Raw genomic sequence first — 17753 nt, forward strand, 5'->3', positions numbered from 1 at the left:
TCATTAAAAAATAATCCAGCCACCAAGGCAACATGAAATTACTACTCTCCCCTTAACTGGTTTAGTGGTGAACTTGGTAGTGTAGGTTAATGGTTGGACTGGATGATCCTAAGGGTCTTTTCCAACCTAAAGGATTCTATGATTCTATGCCATGAGACAGGAGGGATGGGATGGCATGGCGTGGCACAGGTGGGATAGCATGGGATGGGACAGATGGGATGGGATGAGACAGGAGGGGACAAGACCACACCGCCCTGGGGATTAGCCGTGCCCAGATCCTCCCGGAACGTCCTCCAGAACAGACACAAAGTCCCGGTCACGCGCTGTCGCTGGGAACCGGGTCCCACCGTGCCTCCCCCTCGCGCTCTCCACCCGCTCGGGGTGCCCGCGGTGACGCAGCAGCGCAGACGGCGCGGTGAGGCTGCGAGGCCCCTCTCGGGGTCACCTCCCCATTGTGGCACCCGGCAAAAACAGCCCTGCGCAAAGCACATCCCCAGGACGAGGCACCGGCGCTGCCGGGCCCTCGGCTGGAGGTGCTGACGGGCGTCCCTGGAAGCAGGGCGGCATCCGAAGGGGCAGCAAATACAGCAGGAACGGCCAGATTCCTTAAAAACGGTCCCAATTTCCTTAAAAATAACAGAAAAGCAGCCGGTCCACAGGCAGCTCTCCTCCCCTGGGCCAGAGGAGCGAGCTCAGAGCTGGTCGGGACGACCCGCGCCGGGCTGTGCCGAACCCACGCAGGGGCCGCCAGCGGCCGGGGCTCTGGCAGGGACATCGCCGTCCTCCCAACGTTGCTGGACCACAGGAAAATTTCACTTCCCACCCTCGTGCTGGGAGACGCAGAGGGCCTTCCCTTTTAGAAAAGCAAATATTTAGTCTAGATAAAAAACCCCGCGAGCGTTTTCCCCAGGTAATACTAGTAACTAAAATAATCACATTCACTTTGCTGGTTTAATTTTATATTTCCATTTCTACCTTATCTTTTTTCTGCAAGCATCATTAAACCACACCATAACAAAAATACATGAACTGTTATTCTTTCAAGAGAAGCCATAAACCACCTCAAAGCTTTTCAAGTTTATTCTTCTCTCGTACATCTTCCTCTGGTTCTTTTTTTTTTTTTTTTTTCTTCATGCATTTCAGAAAGGTAGTTTTCCCTAATGTTAAGAATAGTTGCATCGAAAATGAGATGCTGCCTCTGAAAAGCCCCTCTGGAGGATTCAATAAGTAAAATATAGCCAGAAAATAAACTGGAACCTCATTAAAATAATTTTGCAAGAAGAAACCCTACTTTACAATAGGTTTTCAATATCACTTAGAAAATTCTTGGAGTCATATATATATGTTCTTAATTCAGGACCTTCCATTAAAAAAGACATTACGGAGGGAACTGAAAGGCCATTTAGTACCCTTGTTTATATAAAAATGCATATTAGGCAGAGATGCAATCTCCAGCAAAAGACTTGTGAGATAGTTGGAATAAGCTGCGCTTTGCCGAAAGGTGCTAATGAGGGTTGGCAAAGCTGCGAAGGCGCCGCCAGACACCGCCACCTCATTTATTCGGCCGGCTAACGCGAACCCTCGCGCATCCCCCTTGCTTTTAACTATTCTCCCGCTTGCCGATTCACCCACGGCGCCGCCGGGAAGCGGGGGGCTCGCCCGGGCTCGGCTCGAGACTGTTTTATGGCACCGACTTGCTCCGTCCTCAGCGGCCGGGGCTGTGCAAGCAGCTTGGTCCGGGGTTGCAAAACCACCCGATTCCCCCCAGCTGCCGCTTGTGGGATGGAGCTCACGTGCCAGGAACGATCCCAAATGGAAAAGGGGTAACTCTCTTTGCTGCAGCTCTATGCCACATATATTTAATGTATGCTACCGGCCCATATCTTGATATAAGCATGCACACGGACGCTTGGCTGCAGCGCTGGTGGGACAACCTCCGTCCTGCAGCGCCTGCAGCATCGCTCCACCATCTGCTCCTTGTTCTCACCCCCCACTCCCATCCCCACCTCCAGCTCCCTCTCCTTTCTCTCCCGCACCCAGCCCAGCCCCACGCCGGTACCCGACCGCCCGACGCCGCGCAGCAGAAGCGGCCGCTTCCCGAAGCACCGGCACCTGCGGGTGAGGTGGCAGCGAGGGGTTGCTGCGGGGCCGGGGCCGCGTCGGTGCGCCCAGGCAAGTCTGCAAACAAGGGTGCCGGCGTACGGCACCCCGACCCCGGGCAGGCGCGAGAGTACGAAGGAAAAGGCACTTCTGCAGCGAGAGCTTTCGAAACGGGAAAAACGATGGCGGTTTGGGGCGATGGAAAGAGGAGAGGAGGGCAAGCGTCATTCATTGCCTCCTGCAGGAGAAGCAGGCAGCGATTGCTCCCGTAATTAATTAAACACTGGCATAGCGCTAATGATTTCTATAGGCATGGAGGCTCCGACCCAAGCCCCTCTGAGCCCGTGGGCAGTTTGGTGCTCGGACGCTTCAGTAACACCTCGCCAGGACCCTGACCCGGCAGAATCGGGCAGCCTTTTTACCTGCTGTACAAACCTTCCAAAAGCAGCTTTAAAAAGGTTAAGAAAGGACTTTTATACCCAACTGCAGGCACTACAGCTTCCGTCCGTGCAAGCGGAGGCAAAAGGGAACCCGGCAGAGTCGGGATGCGCAGGATGCGATGTTCAGATCTTCGGAGAAAACAGCTGAGCTACCGCTTCCCAAGCGCAGGGGAAACACTGCTGAGTTTGCAGCTTCTAAAACAGGCCAGCGAAAAAAGAAAAAAAAAAAAAAAAAAAAGAAAAAAATTGGCAGGTTTAACTTTGCGTCAATTCACAGCCTATTGTTACATTTTTAAAGCATATAAAACTATTGATCATAAGCAAGGCAATTACTTCTGCTCATATTTAAAGCCACGCGGCAGGCGATAAGGAGGGATCACCGAATCCACCCGGCCATTTCACACGGAGGAGGCAAAAAGCATCCATCAGAGGGGAAAAAGCCGCGAGCGGAGGTTCCCCACGCGTGAGGCGTGCGGGGCTGGAGGGGTCTAAACTGGAGCCGTGGTTAAATCATGGAAATTGCCAAGATGGGAACAGTTTTGCACATCCTACTTAACCAGAGGCTAAAACACAGGCGACCCGAGGACGTACCCCCAGTGTACTGACAAATTATCTCCAAAGGCTTCAAAAACCATCGTGAGCGTAATTACTATTCCCAGTCCCACCAAAAACACGACGAGAACTTCTTCAGCTACCTCCAAACCTCCGTCATTTTGTGTTGGGCCTCGAAATAACTGTAATGATCCTGGGAGCGAAGCCCAAGGGAGGTTAAAGCATCTTCCCCTGAAGCAAAAGAACTCCTTAACCTCCCAGCTGGGAATTCCCCCAGTCATTAGGATGATACCGGTGCAAAATCCGAGCCGGGCGGGCGTTACGCACGGCACAGCCGCCGCGGAAACGCCTCTGCGGTGACCGAACCTGATCGTACACAATATTTGGGTAGCGAGTTCTGTAGAGAATAAATATCACACTTCAATTTCATGGTAACTTAGGAGGGTTTACTGGCAAATACCATGGCTTTTACATGGTTCTACCAATTACCGAGCAATTACATGTAACCTAGATCTGGAGGACATGCAGTAGCGATATAATGTATTCCTCTCTGTGTTAAGAAGAAAAAGGCAGTTAATAGAAAACACTTTTTTTTTTTTTTTAATTATAAACCCCTCCACAATATTCCTGTGTGACATTATTAAAACTCCACATCGATATCAAACCCAAAGCAAAGACTGCCATCCCATTAACACATCAGTTGTGGGATGATCAATAAAAATTTACTTTAAACTGCACCATATGTTGCTCCCCACAAAGTTTTATTATTCAGATTCATCAGTTTGTACCTCAACCCCCGTGCAATTAAATCCCATTTAGCAGCACTGACCTTCTGATTTGAACTTGTCATTCCTACAGCTGGTTTGGAGTTTAACAGCACTTTTAAATAATGAAAACAAAATGTCTGTGAATTAACGGTGGGGTACGGGGAGCCCTCCGCTGGGAAATCCCTCCCGCGCTGCTGCCGGCAGCACAGCTCCCGTGCTGGAACAGGGAGAGGGAGGGATAAAAAAAGGGGGAAAAGAAAAAAAAAAACCCAGAGTGCCGGCACATTTTAACATGTTGTAGCATATTTGTAAACATCATTAATCACGGATTAGCAGATGGTAATGTTAATTGCACCTGTGGAAGTAACAAGACCTCAAGGTTGATTACATTTACAAACTGGGATCGGGGCTGTGGCGCGGCAGAGGATTCCCCACAGCCGGCGAGGCAGGGGGCCCTGGGGCGGCGTTTTCGGCACCGGCCGCTCCTGCCCCAGCCCAGCGGGTGCCAGGACCAGCCCCAGGACCATGCCGTCCCTCCAGCCGCGGAACCACCTGGAGCTTCGCAAAGACAAAGGCGGTGTTCCCTGTCCCAAAGCCCTTCCAGCTTCGGCAAACCTCACCAGGACCCAGGGATGGATTTGACGGAACGGGATTTTTTTTGGTCGCGTTGATAACCTGTGCACAAAAGCGAAATCTGGGACATGAGCTGAGCTTCTCTCGCCGCCAACTCTCCCTGGAGTTGATTTTGGGGCATGAAAAGATTTGCGTTCGCCCTCGCCTTGAGGATAAAAAGGCCGAGGCGCGGAGTGCATCTTCTGAACCGAGGAGGACAAATATTTTGCCACTGCGCTTAGAGACCCTTTGGTTATTGAGAAATCATTTTGGAAGGGCAATTACTAAATTTTAAAATCAATTTGGTAAATAAGCCTCTGAAAGGAATCCATGACAAGCAGCAGGGAGGAAAGAATTGACTTTCAAATTACACACACACACACACACTTTATTCATATCTAAATATCAAAGGGACTGTATGTACAAACAGAAGTAATCAGGAAGCATGTTTTGATCTTGCTGATGTACACAACAAATGACAATTAATGTCCTCCTTTATGATATAAAGCCAGGAGTTTTTTACAGTTACATTACAGGGACGATTATAGTCAAGCTTAAGGCTAAAAATAATGAAAGACTATAAAAACTACATTTTAACATTTAAAAATATCCAGGAAATTAACTGGAGAAGCAGGCAATGATCCAATTAATGGATCGCATTTATTAGATCGGGGGCAATCACACAGCACAAAGCTCCATCTCCAAAGGTGTGAGCGTGCAGAGGTCCCCGCGCTCCTCGCGGGTCTCAGCCCGGAGCAGGACGGAGCTGGGGCAGGAGGAAGCATCGGCCACAGCAGATCCATCCAAAAGCCGGCTGGGTGACTGCAGAGGGGCATCCCAGTGAAACAAAGCGGGGCCAAAACGTGCCACCGAGGGAAAGGGGCTAAATGCAGACAGCAGAGCCGTCCGGAGCGGGATTTACTGCGCTCACAAAAACCTGTATTGCAGCTCCCAAGGAAAAGTCTGAGCTGCAGCCCCAGTTACGCACGCAAATTCCTGCCTCTTAAAATTCAAGCCTCATGCAACTCCCAATAAGCCTTGTCGGATACTCCAGTGCCAAACGAAGGGGCTCCATGGATACAGCAGCTGTATGGGGAAATTCGCAGCGACGGCTGCTGGACTGCCAGACAAGCGACTGCAGGAACTTCGATCTACCCGAGTCACCCCGTCGGCAGAGCCGCTGGGGGCACTGAGGTTTCAAAGCTTTTTGGGAGCCTGGCTGCTCCATCGTTACTCACCTGCCTCCTCGTTAGAGGGGGTGAACTGGCACAGCTAAGCACAGTCTGACAGCGCCCGGCTTTTCCAAACACACGCGAAGCCAGCGAAGTGCCTCCTCTATTGAAGTACTGCTCAAATAAAGTGAGAAAAAAAGAAAAAAGGAAAAATGGCGGTTCCTATGAAATCGGAAATATATATATATACACTTACCTATAGGTCAAGAATAAAGAAATGGCTTTATCCTCATCCCTGCTGCTCGAAAGGAAGGATTCAGTTAGTCCCAAGCGCCGAATCTTTCCTCTGAAAAAGGAGCAAATCTGAGCCACGGGCACCCTCTGCTGGGGCACCCACGGCTGCGGGAGCAGCGCTGGCAGGGTGCTGGCCTGCAGCCCCCTCTGGCCCCCAGCCTCCTGATTTCGGCATTAAAATAAAAGGCACGCTCCGCTCACAAAACGCAAGTGCTACGCACCCGCCCGGGAGCTGTCGCCCCAGCAATGCACGGGTTCGCTGTTATTCAGCGACCAGGTCGCCTTCAGAGCCGGGCAGCAAAGCCCTGCTCACGCTACAGCTGTCGTTTGGGCGGGATTTGGGGTTTTCTGCTTTTCCACAGGAGAGGGCAAAAGGGCAGACACAGCTCAGGATATGCGCCACCGCACCAGGCGCCCTCTCCACCACGGCTGCAGCCGCGGAAGTGAGCACTCGACGCCTTTGGAAAGCAAAAGCTTTGACCGCAAAGCTGAGCAGGATCCCGCCTGCAAGCCAGGAGGGCACAAACCTGCTCGTGGGGCTCCTCGAGGACCCGCGGAAGGGCGCGGGGGCAGCCGCGGCCCCCGAGACACCTCCGCGGCCACCGCAGAGAGGTCTCCGAGCAGGGAAGGGAAATAAGGCCCCAACTGGGCAACCAGCTGCGCGCAAGCCCAGTGCCAGCCACCGTGTCAGCCCTTCCCTCGCAGGCTGGGCGCAGAGTGGCGGGCGCAGAGCTCCACGTCCCATCGCCCAACCCCGGGCACCCGCGGCATCCCCAGCCACCCACCAGCCAGGCCCTCCCAGGGACGCATCTGAAAAACCTCCACATCCACAGACCGGTTTACAGACTTCATTTAGCTCAAAGGAAAGTCCTAATTAGTCACTCCGAGTGATTTACTTGTTCATTTGGAAGGGGGAGAGGGGGGAGACTAAGCTGAATTGTTTGAAATTATCCCTAAAGGGCACTGTAAATTAAGTGTTAATGAGGAATCCTATGCAAAGGGCCACAGTAGCTAAATAAAATAATTAAGGTGCTAAGTGATAACATTCATTTGGTTCTCAATAATTCAGCCAGCCTGGTTTTCAACCAGGATATTTGCAAATGAAGCCACCCTCACCCACTCCCATGCCATCACTGGGGACAGCAGTGCTGGGGCAGCTCAGCATCCAGTAGGATCAGGCCCACCCGGAAAGGAAACTTCTCTGGATGAAGAGAACAAGCTCCTGATTCCCCTTCCCACCTGAAGGAAATGTCCCGTTCCACTAATCACGCTCTGGATTTATATATGACACAAAAAGGATTGATGCGACTCTACAACCAGTCTTTACAGAGGCTTTATTTCAATGGGCTGCGTTTTCCCCCACTACAGCTCTTTTCTAACAGCTCACGTCCATCCTTTGGCAGGGCTGCAGACCTGGTTTACAACCAAATGCAACACGGTGTGTTTTCAGACATTTAAGCGGCAATATGTAACAGAGAAACCTCCTCGTCATGAAAAAATTGCTACCAAGCAGTCCCAAATCATACCTGGTTCTCAGCCGCACCTTGGCTGCAACGGGGGCGGTGGGCTCAGGCACGGGGCACAGGGTGGGCACAGGGCACGGCTGCTCTCAGTGGCTGCTCCAGCTGAGCACCATCTCTCAGCTACACCCCAAATTCTCTCCACAACACGAGCGATGTACAAAGTCCCCCGTCCAAAAAGCACAAAGCTCGCAGCCATCACCAGGTATTTTACTGCAAGAACCGAAGGATTTGGCTGTCTGCTTTTAAAACCTAGCTTTGCCTCCCTTCCTTGCAGCCGCTCCTCCGCGGTGCCGGTGGGAGGTGTTACCCAGTACCTGCAGGTGTCCGACTCCAGCGTTAAGCCAGCATTCTGGTGGTAGCGCGCGTCAGCCGAGACACAGCGCAGGTCAGCGGGGCTCTGCCTGTAACTTGCAGCGGCGGTGAAAACCCTGGAAAGAGCGCTTCCATATCCACACCAACAGAGCACAGCCCTGCAGTGCTGAGCAGCTTCCCCCATCAAAAAAAAAAAATCAATCACTGTGCCTCCGCTTTTGGCTGCAGATGGAGTGTAGGAGAATACCTGTAGGAAAGTAAAAAAGAAATTAAAAAAAAAAGATCTTTTTTTAAACCACAAGAAAATCGTTCTGTTGGCCTGGATGTTTGATTTTTAAATACAGAAATTTGGACTATGACGCCTTTGCGCATCAGAACTGTTTTTACCGGTAGCAACAGAGGCGTTCAGCGACTCGATCCCGGGGTGAAGTGCTCTGCCAGGGGGTATGGCCAGCATCCGATGGCACAAGAGCTGCGTCTCTAGGGAAAGTCCGTCACCTTCACTACCTGCAGAACAAGGACACTGCTCAGGTGGGCTCGCAGCGGCTGCCACGTCCCTTTTCCCCCCTCCCGAGTACAGTTCTTGCTAATGCTCTGGCACAACTAAACCCAGCAACCTCACCAGCTCCCACGGAGCAACAGCCAAGAACTATCAGAGGCGAGACAGGCACCTTACCTGCCCTCCCTTCCTGGCCCACTCCAGCCTCCCGGATCTGCTCTCCAGTATCTGAAGCGTTTTTGAGGAATCCCTGCGCACGCACAGCATAAAGCACGGAGCCTTGGAGCCTGAGTGCAGAGATCCCCTGCGCAAGCAGCCACCGTGCCAGCGGACAGCTGCCCACGTGCACCGGCAGCTGCTGGAGGGACACGGCAGACAAGAGGCCACAGGCCTGTTCTGGTCCAGCAAATCCCACATCCCTATCGATAGCGATGGGTTCAGCCTTTGCAGCCCACGGTACCACCAGCTGGGTGCAACTTGTGAATGCAGACAGTTTAACCAGAGGCTTCAATTGATTAGTTGTTAAACCATCCAACAGCCCTGATATGTTTGGGCTGATACACTGGTGAAACAGAGTTGAAATCTATCCCAGGTCATTAGTAGTTGTTTGACTCACACTGTCACAAAGGGAAATGGAAAGGGAGAGCTTTAAACAATCCTGCACACAGACAAGTGAAAATGCAGAAGACCACAGACCGCCCAGCCCGCCTGGCTCCCCAAAGAATTCTTCCACACTCATTATTTAGAGCTACACAGACAGCTACGCAGCTGCAAGAATACCCAGCTCATTTCTAAGACGTGCTCACCCTCTGACAAAACAGGCCTAGCATGCTGGAAGCCAAACGTTCCCCTTCAACAGCCGTACCCCGACCCCAGCTGCACCCCAGACTCATCCTGGGATGGCACTGCCGTCACCAAGGACTCGCTCAAGCTCACCTGAATTTAGATACTCACCTGAAGTTTTAACAGCACACACGTATGCTTTAGGCACTGTCTATGCCACTGGAGACTGACTCCTCCACAAGGTAAATGAACTCTTTGCTGGACTGAGTTGCCACAAAAATTCTTCCCCTGGTGCCTACTTACAGCACGTCCCCAGCAGGTCCTGAGCCCCGTCCCTCCGCATCGATCTGTGTGACACCCCTCCGACCGCACAGCATAGGAGAGCACCGTTATTCCCGCTTCATAGGCATTTCATAGACTGGAAGCTGAGGCCCAGTCTCCTGTTTTGCTGGCCTGATCTAACTGCCAAGATGCATTTTTGTGCAAGCAAAAGAATGCTTTGGGTAATGCATCTTGCATGACCTTCCCACATGAAAAAGCCACACTAGCAAAAGCATCCTTTGGCTGAGGTAAGTGAATGTTCAGAAAACCAAAATCCCATCCTAACCATTATTTTCTTCCTTCTTTCTTTAAGCCAGAAGTGAAGACAAGACCTGGGTGAGTTATCCAAGGTCACACGGGAAGCCTGAGCGACACAAGGAATCAGAGCCAGCCCTTCCATGGCCCAGCCTGCCTCTTTGTCACTGCACTGTGGCTTTCTAGGGATGCTTCAAGCTAAAGGAAAAAAAAAAAAAAAAAAAAGAATTATCCTACTTTTTCCTGACTGAACACAGAAAAGTTTTACAACTTACAGCCATACTTGTCTCCTGAACCTCTCAAACCACACTCTCGTGGGACTCTCCAACTGGGACAGCAGCTATTGCCAGAGGTACAATGGCTCCTGGAGCAATCTTCTCCTCTCCCTGATATGGGCCTTACGATTCCTAATAAAGGCAGCAATTTTGCTTCTGGCTTTTACAAAGCTTTTTATGGCTCTGGCTGCTTAAAATAATTAGGAACCATAAATTCAGGGCAAAAAGACTTGCACGGTGTGACACGAGGGAGGGAGTATTGACTGAATCAGATTAAATCCTAGTTTATACTGGTGAACAAAACACTTCCCGCTTCAGATCTTTGACTGAGAGAGATCTTAGCTTTGTCCCTCACTGACAGGCCTCAAAGACCAGAGTTAGAGCTTGGCTGGAAAGATAAAACAGGTTTCCTGCCCCATTTACAGTTAACACCACTGTAACAACTGCAGTTTCCAGTGCAGGAAGTTCCAATCCAGGCAGAAGCAGCCATGCTGGCAGTTCAGAGAAATATGCAAAACGAGCATCTCGATAAAACCGATTCCGTGAACAGTCTTAAACCCCAAGCTAAAGACTGAAGGTGTAAGAAGAACAAATTACCCAGAAACTCTTCTTGCTCAGGCATCCAAGCGCTCCCAATCTGTTGCTGTTCGCACAAGGCTCCCAGTCTTTAGGGCAGCCAGCCTGCCTGTCACCTTCGGCAACGACTCCAGCGCAGACAACATTAAGCTGGACTGTCCAAATCACTCTCTGCCAAGCCAGCGAGGATGCCAGGAGGGTGAATTCAAGTCTGCAAATGCTTAACTTACGAGACAATCTGTGCAATGCTAGGAAGCTCACTACCATGCTAAATTATCTCTCCTGCTCTCTGCAGCTGCAGGTACGCTACATATTCAGATGTAGGATGTTTCTTCAAACAACCTCAGCGTCAGACGACTGTTATGTTCAATTTTCTTTTCAGCGAAGAGTTAGTGCTCAGCAGAGAGTTGAAATCATTACTGCTGCAAGGTCCGGGAGCTCTCCTCATGCATCTACCAATCAGCCTCCAATCTCCCTTGACAAAAGGATATTTGGACTTTTTCCTGGAGAAATCTCTCATAATTCAAGGTAACGACACCACTGCCACTTTCACCCCCTTCCTTTCTCCTGGTGTTGTCGTCGTTTCTGGGATGCATTTCTTTGTGGTCCATCAGCAGCGCTGCCAGCCTCCCTACTCCCTTTATAATATGACTCCACACATCTTGTAGAGATGCCAGATTTGCGGCGTTGTCTTGTCAGTATTTCTAGGAGTTCAATAAACATTTTAATTAAAGAAACGTCTTCCGAGCCAAGGAAACCGCAGCGTGGGGCAGGATTACAGCCCCTTGATGGCCCGTCGCCAGCACGACACTACTTCCAAGTGTAAAAGCTCAAACCAGCTCCTGTGCCAGGTGACACAAAGTGGGGGGCTCGAGCATGGCCACACAAGGGTGCCTAGAGCAGCACTCCCAGGGGTATTTCTTCCTCTAGCTGCCACGAGGCCGTTAGTCCCCTTCTCTTCACCTCCTGGGAGGCTGCACAACCCCAAACTCTGCCTCCAAAAGACAGCACGCTTTGCAAGTATCCACTACACACAGAGGGGGCAGAAGTGGAGGGCTCTGTAGGAATGGCCCAGTTTAGGTGCTCCGGAAAGCGGCACCCATGGCTCACACAGCGCACAGGCCTGGCAGGGAGGAGGTTATACCCACCCCTCCTGCCGGCACCGCAGCAGCCGACAGCTCCTGCCTTCTCCTAGGCATACAAAAGCGACCACCGACCGCCCTCCGTGGTGGTCTCCATGCCACAAAGCCCAACTTTGCATTCAGACCGTCCCCAGCAACAGCTCCTCATGCTTCTTTCCAGACCGGGGCACAGAGATATATCCCTGGTTTTTGTTTTTGTTTTTTTTTTTTAAAGAGGAAACATGACAGAGCAAAGACATGGCACAGCTCACCATTACAGCCGCAGCGCAGCGAGAGCAAACACATACCTCCGGGGACTCTCACTCAGGTTTGTGGTTTGCCACACAAAAAAATCCAGGTTCAGGGCTCTAGGACAGGACCAAAAGCGTCGCAGAACACAACGCAAAACAACGCGCTGTGGCTGCACTGACCCAGACCTGTCCTGCCACTGAAAACCGCCATCTAGACCCTCTGCTAAACTCCCTGTTCATCTACACAAACTGGTTTGTTCTTGCAGTTCCTACTGGGAGGCTTCTCGGCTCCCTCCTCTTCTTCTGGGTCCCTATTCCATTTGCAGTCAGATCATTCTGGTAATTCTTGCTCAGCTTTTTTTTTCCAGACCAAAGTGTGATGTAACGTACCGGACCTGCAACTAGCTTCGGAGTGAAACATCACCCTAATCGGTCCCTCACACATGCACTTCCACCAAGCCCAAAGCTCTGTAAATTGAAATACCTATTACTATAATAACGGGTTTATTCCACCGAAATTCCAAGCAACTGATGACAGGAACATTTTCCACATCCTCAGGCTTGCTGGCCGTTCCCACGACTTCCCAGCCTTCTGCAGTTTTAGCCTAGAAAGGGAAAGGAAACAAATGTTTAAAAAATGCCTCCTTTTCAAGCTTAAAAAGAAAGTCATGCATGCAAACACACTTTTTTTTTTTTTTTTTTTTTTTAATGCTTTCAGTTAAGCTGACTGGCTTTTCTAGGTTTTTTGACATCCCTTGAATTTTTACCACCAAAGTCCTCCCAGTACCAGCACACAAACCTTGATTTAAGGGAAAGAAGAAAAAAAAAAAAAGAAGGAAAAAAAAAAGTAATTTTCCTTCTGGTGTTTATTCCAGTTCAGCAAGCAAACAAACAGCAACTGAAAAGCTTTTTTTTGCCCGTACAACAGTTCTAGGAAGGTTTTTGCCAGGAAAGCATACAAAAAGAGTAGTGTTAAACAAATTAGCATAAGGCTAATCCACAGAGCAATGCAGTGGAAGTTCTCAAGCGCAGGCTCAGCCACCAGAAGCCCACAGTAACATTTTCAAACACAAGTGCACATTTTCAAATTCAGATGCCAAAAATCAGCTCCTACAAAAGGCAGGGCACTCAACACTCAGTGCCTCACACAACCAGCAAACCAGCCTTCCCTCCCGCACCCTCGTAAAAAGAGCCTTAATTATTTGTCTTGGAAATCCATTTTAACAATAAAAGAGCTGCTGCTTCTTGCCAGCTTCATTTCCTGTGAAATTGGCACTTTTTACATTATGTTATATCAAATTTACACCAGCCAGGCAATGCCAAGGGTTAGGCCAGTGAATCTGGGTTCAATTAAACGAACCGCTGTAATGGCTCAAAATGTTAACAATTCAAGCTTTACAGCAACAAAGTGATTCTTTCAGCTGTTTCAATTAAATATCAATGTATTTTATGTATCTTTCGTTTCACCATCATCCAGAGCTCCAGCTGCCACAGACCTATCGTACAGCTGGACAAGGGTTTTCTAGCACCGAGCGGGAAGAGTCCAGGCTTACCTCTGCTCGGCCTCCTCGCAGTCACACCAGACTACAACGAGCTCTTCCTCAAAGGGACACGGGCACGCAGCGACCCTGGCAGCACAGACGGGGTGCCTCTGTTCCCCCGAGGGTCCGCAGCCTCTGCCCTCCCACCCCGTGCTGAACCTTCCAGCCCCACCGCTCCCCCAGGTCTGGGGGATCCCAAAGGAAGAGGAGGGCAGAGGAGAGCCTGCAGCTCCCTGCTCCACGCGCGCACAGCATTCAGCCGGTCCCCAGCCCTGCCAGGGCACAGGGGACCTCCTCCGCGAGGAGTCGGGGCAGTCACACGGTGCTATCCCAGGGGATGGACGCGCTCTGCCAATTCAAAGCAACTTCCCTGGGTTTGTTTCAGCTTAAATCGTTTTTTTCCCCATGTGCATTCCCCCTCCGTTTGCAACACCATTCTGCAAAGGGCCCTATCTCACCTCACGGCATAGGTACAGCGTAAAGAGATTCCCAGCAGCTCGCACCAGCCCTGGTTTCTCCTCTCTCCCCTGCTCCAAAGGTTGCCCAATGCCGCCATCGTGTGCTTGGGCCCCGGGATGCTGCCTCTGCCACACGCCAGGCAAGACCCGCTGCGGGCAGCAGTGCTAGCTCCGCTCCCCGCGGAGAGGAAGGGAGACAGACCCTGTCTTACCAAGCTCGCAGCCTGAGTACGGGAGGTAGCACGATAACGCTGTGCCTATTGCCATCTTCCAGAAGACGACCCACAACTCAGACCTGTTACCCCACCTGATGGAACGGGACTGGGGGTGCATGCCCGTCAGAGGTGGTCCGACAGCACAGACCACCGGCAGCACACAGGAATGCAGAGCAGGAGCACGGGGCGCTGCAAATAACCGAGTGCTTTTCCTGTACCTCCTCTCTGTTCAACACATGCAGTGTTTGAGGTTTCTTGAAAGGAAAGGGAAAATAAACCCATGGATCGATCATTCTACCTTCAAAAAGCTCCGGAGATCATCTGTGCTGTAGACATCGAAGACTTCCATAGCTCCAGAGCTAGCTTTGCTCACTGTCGGAGTCAAGGGGCAGCTGCAAGGAAAAAAGAAAGGGCAAGTGTTGCATGAGAGCAAAAAAGGAGAATTTTTGTTTCTGTATTTCCTTCTCCTGCCTCCGCAACCCAATTCCAACTAGTCCACTGAAGATCTCGCTCACTCTACAGATATGTTTTCCTATGGAGAATAGGAGGGCTCAGAAATTAACCCAGGAAATAGGTTACAGCAGTTTTGTGCACAGAAGGACAACAAAACAGGTTAAAACAAGAAGTACCCAGGGAGGTTCCTTACCAGCCTGAAATGCCACGTCCCGCAGCCTCCCTGCAGAGCGCAACGCAAAGCGGCAGCAAGCCGAATTCAGCTCTCGAGCTCAGTCCTAGAAAGCCCTCTAAAGAAGCTGTTGAGCAATGCAGGCTAGAAAACTCTTTGGGAGCCAGGAGGAAAAGAAAGAGAAAAGCTGAAGGAGCCGATAACCAACCCCTTACCTGTTCCTATGGCTTGTCACCACTCTGTCCACCCCCAAGAAGTACGCAGAGCGCAGCAGTGCCCCCAGGTTCATGGGATCCTGGATCTGCTCCAACACCAGCCAAATCAGCTGTCGGTTCGGAGTCCCTTCATCCCCCAAATCAGGCTCTTCAGCTTCCTCCAAACTCTTGAAACGGAGAGGGGTGGCCTCCAAACAAACTCCCTGGTGAACCTGGCCTCTGCAAAGAGCATCCAGCTCTCTCCTTTTGACGTGGTGCACAGGGACGCCCCGGGCCATGGCCTGAAGTATAAACTCACTCATGACAAGCCTCCGAGGGCCGCTGCTCTGCTTGAGGAACAACCTGAACAGGCCCCTCCTCGCCTGAGAGAGGGCCAGGGAACACGGCGCGATCCCAAATAAGATCTCTGAGCCTTTAGTCCTCTCGATGGACAGAGGCTCTCGTTCCAGCCTCTTCCTTGCCTTTGAGAAGGCACCCTCTCGCGAGCTCCACAACTCCACGGTGGCTGGCGCGGCCTGCCCGGCCCCTCTCTCGTACGATTTGCGCCACGGTCGTGGCCGGTTCTGTGGGGCCAGGCCCTCGTGGGAGGTACAGGACTCAGCCACCGCTCCAGAAACCTCCGCAAGGGCTGGTGCGGGAAGCTGACCGCCGCCGTGCCTGCCGCGGGGTGGCCCTTCCTCATGCCCACCTGCGGCGAAGGGCGGGGGCCGCTGCTCCCGCGTGGAGCGGTGCCTCACGGCGCCCCACCACCGGCCGCAGGCCGTGGGCGACAGCCCCGCGGCCCTCCGCACGCCCGACACGAGCGCTTGCTCCATTGGCACCCCAAAAGGCCTTTCCACGCCGGAGAGGCCCGCGCAAGGCACCGGCGGCCGGCCCACGGGAGGCGGCACGGCTGACAGGAGGCGGCCGCGCAGCGCCCCACGGGCACGGGGGACGAACGCGGGGCCCGGGGGGAGGGAAAACACCGAGCTCAGCAGCACCGGCACGGCGGCAGGGGCAGGTGCGGGGGCCCCCGGCACAGCAGGAGGGGGCTGCCGGCCGCCGCGGACACGCGTGGGCCCCGCCGCCACCACCTCCCCCCCCCCCGCCGCACCGCTTCCGGGCGGGCACGCGGCGCCACCACAGAGAGGCGGCGGGAGCGCCCCCCCGCCCAGCAGCGCCCCCTGGCGGTGGGCGGGGGCGCAGGCGGCCGCACCCGGCCTCGCTCCCCCCCCGCCCCTCACAACCGGCTGCCCCGGCGGGCACCGGGCTCTGCCCGGCGGGGAACGGGGAACGGGGCCCCAGCGCCCGGCCGGAGCCTCCCAGGGGCCCCGGCAGCCGTCAGGGAGCAGGGCAGCTTCAGCCCCGCGGCCCTGGGCCGAGCCGGCTCACGGCATCGGCTGCTGGGGCTGCCCCGAGGCCGGGGGGAGCCGACCCCGCCACTGACAGGGCCTTAAATTAACCAGAAGCCAGCTTTTAATTAACCAGAAGCCAGCTTTTAATTAACCAGAAACCAGCTTTTAATTAACCAGAAACCAGCTTCATTAGGGCGCCTCACAAAGCCTGGGGCAAGGGGCTGCAGCCCACAGAGCCCAGCCCGAACAACCGGCACCCCCCCGCTCCAGCCACAGAAGCGCCAGTGCTTTGGGGAGTCCTGGCCCTGGCCTAGCCCAGATATTTTTAATATTAAAAAATAAAAATATGGGTGTTTTCGACTGCAGTTGGTGCAGGGAGTGGGGATTTCTCTCTGACCCCGTTCCCAAAGGCAGCGTGTGCTCAGGCGGGCTGTAAAACCCCATGGATAATGGGAAGTGTCCGAACAGCATCTAACCAGGAATTGCCCGCTCCGAGGCACAGCATCCAACCGGGAATTGCCCGTTCCGAGGGCGAGGGCCTGGCCTCTTTGCCGCCCAGGCACGGTAATTGCAAGGTGCTTCCCTGAACACGGGCAGAAAGCGCTCCCAGGCCATCCGGGAAGCCCTGGGCGCTGCCACGGGCCCCGACTCGCTCCCAACCCGGAGCCTGACACCAAAACGCTGCTCTTCTAATTACGTGCTATTTTATATCCATCTTTTAATTTCATAAATGGGTAGACAAGGGGCAGGCAAACAGGGAACCAGGTCATTCCCAGCAACAGGCTTAGGGCTTGCAGGGATTTATCCCGCAGGCAAACGCGCAACCCACGACAATATTATTTTAAAAGTATTTTGGCGGAGAGAACCAAAAGTGTTTCAGTCCTTTTCTATACTGTTAGCCTGAAGCATTGACAAGTTACATCAGGCCTCAAAAATATAATGAAATTGGTTTTTGCAGGTTCAGAGATCTCAAGTAACATCGTGTTTTTCCCGCGGCTTACCGGAGCCAGCTGTGCTCGTGGTTCCTCCCCCCCAAAAAATGAGAGCTGGGACTAGTCCCCTGAGATCACTTCATCTGCCAGATAAAATGGCTGTACCTGCAGCAAACTTGTTAACATAACTGATAGATATATACTATATTCGACTAAAAAAAAAAAAAGCACAGTAGGAAAAAAACCCAGGGTTTTAATTCTACAAATGCTCTCTACCTATTTACAAGGTATCCAAAATATCTGCCTCAAATCCAGCAGTGGCAGCCAAGTCAGCTATTCATTACTGACTTGCAAAAACCTTCTATTTCGACGACACCAAGCCTGAGCTCAGGAATGTGCCCCTGCGCAGGGACAAGCTGAAAGGGGACTGGGGAACAAAAACGCCCTCGGTTAACGAAGACGGTAACCTGTCTTGCTTCGAGGCAAGCACGAGAGACTGAAAGAGTTCAATATCCAAGCCGGAGTAGCAACAGCGGCTCAGCCCTTGCACAGTTTAGGCAAACCCAGCCGTGCCCAGCAG

At 52.5% G+C, this 17753-nt stretch overlaps 1 protein-coding gene across 1 annotated transcript; it reads right to left on the bottom strand.

Annotated features, from left to right (window-relative positions):
• Positions 1–7790: 7790 nt before the first annotated feature.
• On the bottom strand, positions 7791–15722 carry MRM1 (mitochondrial rRNA methyltransferase 1). Its single transcript, XM_009489745.2, has 5 exons — positions 14908–15722; positions 14366–14459; positions 12338–12458; positions 8160–8279; positions 7791–8019 (listed from the first exon to the last, which is right to left on the bottom strand). The coding sequence occupies exons 1-5, from the start codon at positions 15720–15722 to the stop codon at positions 7970–7972; spliced, it is 1200 nt and encodes a 399-aa protein (XP_009488020.2). The 3' UTR covers positions 7791–7969.
• Between the last annotated feature and the right edge of the window lie 2031 nt (positions 15723–17753).

The sequence above is a fragment of the Pelecanus crispus genome, chromosome 12 (genome assembly GCF_030463565.1).
Source record: "Pelecanus crispus isolate bPelCri1 chromosome 12, bPelCri1.pri, whole genome shotgun sequence".
NCBI lineage: Eukaryota > Metazoa > Chordata > Aves > Pelecaniformes > Pelecanidae > Pelecanus > Pelecanus crispus.

Bases quoted from the DNA above. Each gene is read 5' to 3' on its own strand.
- MRM1 (XM_009489745.2), bottom strand. From the start codon at position 15,722: ATGGAGCAAGCGCTCGTGTCGGGCGTGCGGAGGGCCGCGGGGCTGTCG. The intron at 8,280-12,337 runs GTATTTCAATTT...CTTGTTCTGCAG, and splicing joins ACCCGTTATTATAGTAATAG to GTAGTGAAGGTGACGGACTT. The intron at 8,020-8,159 runs GTAAAAACAGTT...ACTTTCCTACAG, and splicing joins GAACGCCTCTGTTGCTACCG to GTATTCTCCTACACTCCATC.